The following is an 11,046-nucleotide window of genomic DNA, read 5'->3' on the forward strand; positions in this document are numbered from 1 at the left end:
CATATATGCAAAACCAACAGCTAACATCATTCTTAATGGAGAGAGGCTGAAAACATTCCCCTTGAGAACAGGAACAAGACAAGGATGCCCTTTACCACCACTTCTATTTAACATTGTGTTGGCAGTCCTAGCTAGAGCAGTAAGGCAAGAAACAGAAATAAAGGGCATCCAAATTGGTAATAAAGAAGCTAAACTCTCCCTATATGTGGATGGTATGATACTATTCATAGAAAACCCAAAAGACTCCAAGAGAAAACTACTGGACCTAATAGAAAGATTCAGCAGAGTTGCAGGATACAAGAAAAACATACAAAAATCAGTTGGATTCCTATACACCAATAAAGAGGATGATGAAAAGGAAATCAGAAAAACACCACCATTCATAACAGCTCCTAAAAAAATAAAATACTTGAGAATAAATCTAACCAGGGATGTAAAAGACCTATACAAAGAAAGCTACAAAACACTACTGCAGAACACCAAAAGAGATCCACATAAATGGAAAAACATACCATGCCCACAGATGGGTAGACTCAACATTGCGAAAATGACAGTTCTACCCAAAGTGATTTTCAAATACAATGCAATCCTGATCCAAATACCAACAACATCCTTTAAAGAGATGGAAAAACTTATCATTAACTTTATATGGAAAGGGAAGAACCCCTGGATAAGTAAAGCACTATTGAAGAAGAATAAAGTAGGAGGATGCGCACTACCTGACCTCAGAACTTACTGTACAGCTACTGTAGCCAAAACAGCCTGGTACTGGTACAACGACAGACACATTGACCAACGGAAAGGAATTGAGAACCCAGATGTAAATCCATCCACCTATGGTCACTTGATCTTCCTCAAGAGCCCAAATTCCATCAAATGGGGAAAAGTCAGTCTTTTTAACAAATGGTGCTGGCACAACAGGATGTCCATCTGCAAAAAAATGAAAAAGGACCCATACCTCACACCATATACAAAAACTAACTCAAAATGGAAAAAAGACCTAAATATAAAGCCAAAAACCATGAAGTTCGTAGAAGAAAAAATAGGATCAATGCTAGAGGCCCTAATACATGGCATTAACAGAATACAAACCACAAACAACAACACACAAGCTCCCAAGGATAAGCTAGATAACTGGAACCTTCTAAAAATTAAACACTTACGCTCATTAAAAGTCCTTACCAAAAGAATAAAAAGAGAACCTACAAAGTGGGGGAAAAATTTGTCTATTACAAATCAGACAAAGGTCTAATCTCTAAAATCTACAAGAAAATCCAACACCTGTACAACAAAAAGAAATAATCCAGTTAAAAATGGGCAAAAGAAATAAACAGACACTTCACCAAAGAAGACATTCAAGTGGCCAACAGGCACATAAGGAAATGTTCATGATCTCTAGCCATTAGAGAAATGCAAATCAAAACAACAATGAGGTACCATCTCACCCCAGCATTACTGGCACGAATCAATAAAACAGGAAATAACAAATGTTGGAGAGCCTGTGGGGAGATCGGAATTCTCATGCATTGCTGGTGGGAATGCAAAACTATACTACCATTTTGTAAAATGATATGGTGCTTCCTTAGAAAGCTGAAAGTAGAAATACGGTATGATCCAGCAATCCCACTCTAGGAATATATCCTAGATAAATAAGAGTAGTCACATAATAGACATATGCAGACCCATGCTTATTGCAGCATTGTTCACAGTAGCAAAAAGATGGAAACAACCTAGATGTCCATCCAACAGATGAATGGATAAACAAACTGTGGTACATACACACAATGGAGTATTACACAACAGTAAAGAACAATGATGAATCTGCGAAGCATCTCATAACATAGATGGATCTGAAGGGCATTATGCTGAGTGAAATAAGTCAATCACAAAAGACAAAATATTATATGAGACCACTACTGTAAAAATTCATGAAAAGGTTTACATACAAAAAGAAATAATCTTTGATGGTTATGAGGGAGGCAAGGGGTTGGAATGGAAAAAAACATAACAGTCAATAGATAAGTGGAAACTTTGGTGAAGGGTAAGACAATACACAATATTGGGGAAGCCCGCACAACCTGTACAAGGCAAGGTCATGGTAGCTCCATCTGGGCTGATGGCTGTGGGGACTGTGGTCTCGGGGAACATCTAGCTCAATTGGCATAACATAGTATGTAAAGAATATGTTCTACATTCTACATTGGTGAGCAGATTCTGGGGTCTTAAAAGCCTGTGAGCAGCCATCTAAGATGCGCCACTGGTCTCATCCCTTTGGGAGCAAGAAAGAATAAAGAAAACTAAAGATACAAGGGAAAGATTAGTCCAAAGGACTTATGGACCCATCTACCACAGCCTCCACCAGACAGAGTCCAGTAAAACTGGATGGTGCCCAGCTACCACCACTGACTGCTCCGACAGGGATCACAATTGATGGTCCCAGACAGAGCTGGAGAAAAATGTAGAACAAAATTCTAACTCAAAAAGAAAGACCAGACTTGCTGGCCTGACAGAGAGTGGAGAAACCCTGAGAGTATGGCCCCCAGACACCCTTTCAGCTCAGTAATGAGGTCATTCTGGAGGTTCACCCTTCAGCCAAAGATTGAATAGGCCCATGGAACCAAACAAGACTAAAGGGGCACACAAGCCCTGGGGCAGGGACTGGAAGGTACGAGGGAACATGAAAGCTGGTAATAGGGAATGCAAGGTTGAGAAGGGAGAGTGTTGACATGTCGTGGGGTTGTTAACCAATGTCTTAGAACAATGTGTATACTAACTGTTTGATGAGAAACTAGTTTGTTCTGTAAATCTTCATCTAAAGCACAATAAAAAAAAAAAAATTTTTTTTTTTTTTTTAAGTTGAGTTCTGGGGAAAGAAGCCATACCAAATATTTCAAGCAGAGAGAGCTTTTATAAAGGGAATTTGATGCTGATAAAATCTTTTGAGGGGATGGAAGAATGGACTTCAGGAATGCATCAAAGAAGCTGGGATTCATAGGTCAGGAAGCTGCTGCTACTCCTGCTGTTGCTGCCAGCACCACAATTACCTCTCACACTCTGAGACTGATGACTAGACATGGAATTTCAAGTCTAACCATGGCCACCACATCTAACCACTTATGTCTCTTTTTCCTGGCTTGCCAGTAAAAAGAGGTTCTTGGCTCACTTCTACTTCCCAAATCTCCCAGGAATATACCTGATTTGCATTCGGAATTCTAGGTGCAAAGGCATCTGAAAAATGTAGTTTCGAGCTTTCTAAACTCCAGTTAGAAGGGCTGAATGGAATTTAAAAGAGACAATCCATGATATCTACCAGAAAAGACCACAGAATGATTTAAGTGCTTCCTGATTTTCAGGAGGGTTTCCTACTTACGGTGGAGCTTTGAGATGTGATTCATGGGTATTTGCTCAGTCTTCAACCTGCCTTGGCTCCAGCTGCCTTTCTATTGGTTATCTCAGGTACCTGGTTGCTATATTTAGGCTGTGAATGAGTCCAGTATCTCAGTTTGCTATTTTCTTCAGGAAAACAGAATCTTTTACTTTGGGGGATGCAGGGAAGGATGAGGAACTCAGATGCTTCACCAGTCTCTTACTGAAGACAGTGTCTAATGCAATTACCAGTCTCCAGTACCTCCATACTGCTGTGACAACACCATGTGACAGAGTAGAACTTCCCTATAGGATTTTCTATGTTGTAATCTACGAGAGCAGATCACCAAGTCTTTTCCCGAAGAGTCACTGAGTAGGTGTGAACCACCAACATTTTAGTTGACAGCTGAGCACTTAACCATTGCACCACTTTGCTGCTATACTAACACACAAAAAAAACCACTAGCCCCTCAGTAAATGTTTGTAATTGCAAATAAATATAAAAATGAATGAATGAAGCATTCATTCAGCCAAGCTTTGTCTATATTTTCTTTCCTCCCTCTGTACTCAGCACAGGCTGGGCCCAAACAGCCTAAAAGTGTTGTTGTTGTTGCCACAGAGTTGATTCCAACTCATAGCAACCCCATGTACAACGAAACGAAACACCGACAACTCCTGCACCATTCTCACAACCGTTGTTATGCTTAAGGCCATTGTTACAGCCGCTGTGTCAATCCATCTCATCAAGGGTCTCGTTCTTTTTTGCTGATCCTCTGCTTTATCAAGCGTGATGTCCTTCTCCAGGGACTGATCCTTCCTGACAACATGTCCAAAGTATGTGAGATTTAGTCTCGCCTTCCTTGTTTCTAAGGAGCATTCTTGTTGTGCTTATTCCATGACAGATTTGTTAGTTCTTTTGGCAGTACATGGTATATTCGATATTCTTCAAAACCACAACGCAAGGCTTCAATTTTTCTTCGGTCTTCCTTAGTCATCGTTCAGCTTTCACACGCATAGGAGGTGATTGAAAACGTCATGGCTTGGGTCAGGCGAACCTTAGTCTTCAACGTGACGTCTTTGCTTTTCAGCAATTTAAAGGTCTTTTAAAGAAGCGGTGTTTCACAGCAGATTTGCTCAATGCAATGTGTCTTTTGATTTCTTGACTGCAAATTCTGTGGGTGTTGATTGTGGATACAAGTAAAATGAAAGCCTGGACAACTTCAATCTTTTCTCCATTTATCAAGGTGTTGCTTATCGGTCCAGTTGTGAGGATTTGGGTTTTCTTTATGTTGAGGTGTAATCCATACTAAAGGCTATGATCTTCCATCTTCATCAGTAAGTGCTTCAAGTCCTCTTCACTTTCAGCAAGCAATGTCATGTCATCTGCATAACACAGGTTGTCAATGAGTCATCCTCAAAATCTGATGCCCCATTCTCCACAGAGCCTAGCTCCTCGGTTTATTTGCTCAGCATACAGATTGAATAGGTATGGTGAAAGGATGCAACCCTGACACACACCTTCCCTGATTTTAAACCACACAGCATCCCCTTGTTCTGTTTGAACAACTCCCTCGTGATCTATGTACTGGTTCCTCATGAGCACAATTAAGTGTTCTGGAACTCCCATTCTTCACATTATTCGTAATTCATATTGATCCACACAGTAGGATGCCTTTGCATAATCAATAAAACGTGGGTGAACATCTTTCTGGTATTCTCTGCATTTAGCCAGGATCCATCTGACATCAGCAATGATATCCCTGGTTCCACGTCCTCTTCTGAATCAGGCTTGGATTTCTGGCAGTTCCCTGTCGATATACTGCTGCAGCTGCTTTTGAAGGATCTTCAGCAAAATTTTACTTGCATGTAATATTAATGATATTATTTGATTATTTCCACATTTGGTGGGATCACCTTTTTTGGAAGTAGGCATAAATATAGATCTCTTCCTGTGGATTGGCCAGGTAGCTGTCTTCCAAATTTCTTGGGATGGACAAGTGAGTATTGCCAGCACTGCATCCATTTGATGAAACATCTCAGTTGGTATTCCATCAATTCCTGGAGGCTTCTTTTTCGGCAATGCCCTCGGTGCAGCTTGGACTTCTTCCTTCAGTACCATTGGTTCCTGATCATATGGTACCTCCTGTAATGGCTGAATGTTGACCATTCATTTTTGGTATAATAACTCTCTGTATTCCTCCCATCTTCTTTTGATGCTTCGCGTGCCATTTAATATCTTCCCCCATTAAAAAAAAAAAAAAAAGTGCCATCAAGTCGTTTCCGACTCACAGCGACCCTATGCAAATCCTTCAATATTGCAACTCAGGGCTTGAATTTTTTCTTCAGTTCTTTCGGCTTGAGAAATGCAGACTGTGTTCTTCCCTTTTGGTTTTCCATTTCCAGGTCTTTGCACAGGTCATTATAATGCTTTACCTTGTGGTGCTGCCCTTTGAAATCTTTTGTTCAACTCTTTTACTTCATCATTTTTTCCTTTTGCTTTAGCTACGTGATGTTCAATAGCAAGTTTCAGAGTCTCTTATGACTTTCATTTAGGTCTTTTCTTTCTCTCCTGTCTTGCTTTCTTCGTGTATGAGGTCCTGGATGTCATTCCACAACTCCTCTTGTTTTCAGTAATTAGAGTTCAGTGAGTCCAATCTATTCTTCAGACGGTCTCTAAATTCAGCTGGGATGTACTCAAGGTAATACTTTGGCTCTCGTGGACTTGTTCTAATTTTCTTCAGTTTCAACATGAACTTGCATATGAGTAATTGATAGTCTGACCTGCAGTCAGCCTCTGGCCTTGTTCTGACTGATGACATTGAGCTTTTCCAACTGCTCTTTACACAGATGTAGTCAATTTGATTCCTGTGCATTCCATCTGGTGAGGTCCATGTATTTAGTTGCCTTTTATGTTGGTGAAAAAAGGCATTTGCAATGAAGAAGTCATTGGTTTTGCAAAACTCAGTCATGCAATTTCTTGCATCTTTTCTATCACGAAGGCCATATTTTCCAGCTACCGATCCTTACTCTTTGTTGCCTACTTTGGTGTTTCAATCACCAGTAATTATCAGTGCATCCTGATTTCATGCTTGATCAATTTCAGACTGCAGAAGATGGTAAAAATCTTCAGTTTCTTCATCTTTGGCCTTAGAGGTTGGTGTGTAAATTTGAATAATAGTCGTACGAACTGGTCTTCCTTGTAGGCGTATGGATACTACTCTATCACTGACATCATTGTACTTCAGGATAGACATTGAAATGATCTTTTTGACGATGAATGCAATGCCCTTCCTCTTCAAGTTGTCATTCCTGGCATAGTAGACCATACGATTGTCTGATTCAGAATGACCACTACCAGTCCATTTCAGCTCAGTAATGCCTAGGATATTGATGTTTATGTGTTCCTTTTCATTTTTGATGACTTCCAATTTTCCTAGATTCATACTTAGTACATTCCACATTTCAATTATTCATGGATGGTTGCAGCTGTTTCTTCTCATTCTGAGTCATGCCATATCAGCAAATGAAGGTCCTAAAAGCTTGACTCCATCCACTTCATAAAGGTCAACTCTACTTTGAGGAATCAGCTCTTCCCCAGTCATCTTTTGAGTGTCTTCCAACCTGAGGGGCTCATCTTCCGGGACTATATCATATAATGTTCGACTGCTGTTCATAAGGTTTTCACTGGCTAAATCTTTTCAGAAGTAGACTTCCGGGCCCTTCTTCCTAGTCTGTCTTAGTCTGGAAGCTCAGCTGAAACCTGTCCACTGTGTGTGACCCTGCTGGTATTTTAATACTGGTGGCATGGCTTCCAGCATCATAGCAACACACAAGCCCCCACAGTATGACAAACTGACAGAGAAGTAAAAAAATGTAGTCAATGATTTATGAAACAATTTTAAATTATTCAATATCAAACCATTACTCTTTATATAAGTAGTAATGACAGCATATGCATTATACTTCTTCTCTTTTGAATAAATGATAACAATTGCTAATCAGCCTGAGACCAGGACCTAGCACAACTGTTTCCCCCTCACAGCAGCTCTCAGAGATTTGGTTGTTTATCCATTGGTCACAGAGCTCATACCTTCACCCCAGCATTGATTGTAGCAAAATTCTTATTTTGCTTCCCATTGCCATGTTGGCCACGTAGACTTTCCAACATATAGAAAGCTTCTTTTTTGTTTTTTTTTTTAATAATTTTTATTGTGCTTTAAGTGAAAGTTTACAAATCAAGCCAGTCTCTCACATAAAAACCTATATACACCTTGTACATACTCCCAATTACTCTCCCCCTAATGAGGCAGCCTACTCTCTCCCTCCACTCTCTTTTTTCGTGTCCATTTCACCAGCTTCTAACCCCCTCTACCCTCTCATCTCCCCTCCAGGCAGGAGATGCCAACATAGTCTCAAGTGTCTACCTGATCCAAGAAGCTCACTCCTCACCAGCATCCCTCTCCAACCCATTGTCCAGTCCAATCCATGTCTGAATAGTTGGCTTCAGGAATGGTTCCTGTCCTGGGCCAACAGAAGGTCTGGGGGCCATGACCACCGGGGTCCTTCCAGTCTGTCAGACCATTAAGTCTGGTCTTTTTATGAGAACTTGGGTCTGCATCCCACTGCTCTCCTGCTCCCTCAGGGGTTCTCTCTTGTGTTCCCTGTCAGGGCAGTCATCAGTTGTAGCTGGCCACCATCTAGTTCTTCTGGTCTCAAGCTGATGTAGTCTCTGGTTCAGGTGGCCCTTTCTGTCTCTTGGGCTCATAATTACCTTGTGTCCTTGGTGTTCTTCATTCTCCTTTGATCCAGGTGGGTTGAGACCAATTGATGCATCTTAGATGGCTGCTTGCTAGTGTTTAAGACCCCAGACACCACTCTGCAAAGTGGGATGCAGAATGTTTTCTTAATAGTTTTTATTATGCCAATTGACTTAGATGTCCCCTGAAATCATGGTCCCCAAACCTCTGCCCCTGCTACACTGGGCTTTGAAGCATTCAGTTTATTCAGGAAACTTCTTTGCTTTTGGTTTAGTCCAATTATGCTGACCTCCCCTGTATTATGTGTTGCCTTTCCCTTCACCTAAAGTAGTTCTTATCTACTATCTAATTAGTGAATACTCCTCTCCCACCCTCCCTCCCTCCCTCCTCTGGTAACCACAAAAGAATGTTTTCTTCTCAGTTTAAACTATTTCTCAAGTTCTTATAATAGTCTTCTTATACAATATTTGTCCTTTTGCAACTAATTTCACTCAGCATAATGCCTTCCAGGTTCCTGTATGTTATGAAATGTTTCACAGATTCCTCACTGTTCTTTATCGATGCATAGTATTCCATTGTGTGAATATACCATAATTGATTTATCCATTCATCCATTGATGGGTACCTTGGTTGCTTCCATGTTTTTGCTATTGTAAACAGTGCTGCAATAAACATGGGTGTGCCTATATCTGTTTGTGTAAAGGCTCTTATTTCTCTAGGATATATTCTGAGGAGTGGGATTGCTGGATTGTATGGTAGCTCCATTTCTAGCTAGGAAGCTTCTTCTTAACTGGATCTCCAATTTTCCCTTTCTACCTTTCAAGCCATGCTCTATCTGCTTAGCTGATGAGTCTTGAGTGGTGTTCCTTATTCCTGATCCATGAAGACACTTGGAATTTTCCTGGGAAGTTATAAAAGAAGTCTTTCTGGGAAGGTTAAGGTGCTCCTACATTGACTTCAATTTATTCTTTATCTCTTCTCTTAAAATTTATATGGGATATTGCATTTGAAAAACGTATATTCTTCTCTTGCTCAGTTCTCTGTGTAACTTAACATTGTATTTTCTGACCAGTCATTAGAACAGCTGATGTTACTCTGATGTCAGACTTGTTCTTTTTTCCAGCCATCAAGGGCTTTCAGGAATTCATATAGGGATTTCCCTCATCTACTCTCAATCTGATTACCAAAGTTTTCCTGCCAATGTTTTCTCTTCCTAATTCAAAGGACTCTTGGCCTCCTTTGCCCTTCCCATGGAGTTTCTGTAGTTTAAAGCTACTTGTCTGAACTAAAATGATTGGTATGCCTTTTTATAAATGAATGGATACCTTTTAGGTTATTATATCCATCTACATTTTAGATTCTTTATCTCTATTGGAGAAAGAAATATAAAATGTTTTCAAGAGTTCCCTTTTCTCAGGCAATAAAGAGTTGGATTCAGAACAAGCAGCATAACTGATAGCAAAAATAAATATTTCCAAATGCTAGAAAATGTCATCAAAATGAGAAAATTAGGGAAAAATGCAGAGCTTCAGTATGGTACTTCCTATACCAATGAGTTTATTTTATATTCAGTTTTGAGCAGTAATTTGAAGAATGTATGGAGGGTATTTCTGGAGACAGTGTAGGGATCTGGTTTATATAAGCGGACAATTATGAACTTTGTTTTTAAAATTGATGATATGCAAATAAATGTTTTACTAGTCTTTAAGCACATATTTGAAACACACTTCAAATACTTTATAAAGTTTATACATGCTTCTTAATATTATAAATAATCTTGATAAAATCTTTCTTCATTAGTAGTGGGAGATATATTTCTCAAACTATATTCCAGGAAAAATTAGTCCCAGGTGATGTACTTATATATTTCCCACATTCTAAGATCTTATCTATTGTATCAGGTGAGCATGCTTCCAATTTCAGAAACATTAAAAAAAAAATTAAAGTATCTATGCTGGTTACTTTCTTGTGATAAATTTTAATATTTAAGTCCAGTCTAGAACTTCTTTCCTATCACTTTTAGAGCTTCTTTTACCTCCTTATTTCTCAAGCTGTAGATCAGGGGGTTCAACATGGGGATAATAATGCTATAAAATGTGGAGACCACTTTCATTTTTTCCTCAGAATTATTAGAGTGAGGCTGTAAGTACATGTAGAAGAGGGTCCCATAGAAAATGGTGACTGCTGTCAGGTGGGAGGCACACGTGGAGAAGGCTTTTTTTCTCCCTGCAGTAGAAGACATCTTTAGGATGGCACCCAGGATATATATGTAGGAGAAGATGATGACCATGAGAGTGGACATCAAGTTAAACCCCACAAAGACAGCAAGTAGCAAGATGTTGATTTTGATACTGGAGCATGAAAGGGAAAGAATTGGGGGGCCATCAAAGAAAAAATGATTGATGATATTGGACTTGCAGAAGGACAATGAAAATATAAAACCTGTGTGTATAGAGGCATTTATTGAGCCTACTACATATGAACCTACTACCAATTGGATGCAGACTCTTCGAGACATGACTATGGGATAGTGAAGTGGGTTACAGATGACTACGTACCGGTCCACTGCCATGGTAACCAGGAGGTAACAGTCAGCAGTTACAAATGTTGCATAAATCAATGATTGTACTACACATCCCATGAATGGTATTGACTTTTTTTCAACTATGAAGTTTTGCAGCATCTTGGGAGTAATGGCAGAGGTATAACAGATATCAACAAAAGCCAAATGTTGTAGAAAAAAGTACATGGGTGTTTGAAGTCTGGAATCTGCCTTGATGAGTAGGATCATTCCAATATTACCCACCATGGAGGTTACATAGATCACCAGAAATACAATGAAGAGGACATGCCGAAAGTTCTCTTGGCCACCAAATCCAAGAAGAAAAAATTCAGTCACTTCTGTGTCATTTGCTTGTGTCAT

General features: G+C 39.7%; 1 protein-coding gene across 1 annotated transcript; it reads right to left on the bottom strand.

Annotated features, from left to right (window-relative positions):
* Positions 1-10,119: 10,119 nt before the first annotated feature.
* Positions 10,120-11,046, bottom strand: LOC126079585 (putative olfactory receptor 5AK3). Its single transcript, XM_049890675.1, has one exon. The coding sequence runs from the start codon at positions 11,044-11,046 to the stop codon at positions 10,120-10,122; it is 927 nt and encodes a 308-aa protein (XP_049746632.1).

Source organism: Elephas maximus, chromosome 7 (assembly GCF_024166365.1).
Source record: "Elephas maximus indicus isolate mEleMax1 chromosome 7, mEleMax1 primary haplotype, whole genome shotgun sequence".
NCBI lineage: Eukaryota > Metazoa > Chordata > Mammalia > Proboscidea > Elephantidae > Elephas > Elephas maximus.

What these genes read in the sequence shown, in the direction of transcription:
- LOC126079585 (XM_049890675.1), bottom strand. Translation starts at nt 11,046, where the DNA reads ATGACACAAGCAAATGACACAGAAGTGACTGAATTTTTTCTTCTTGGA.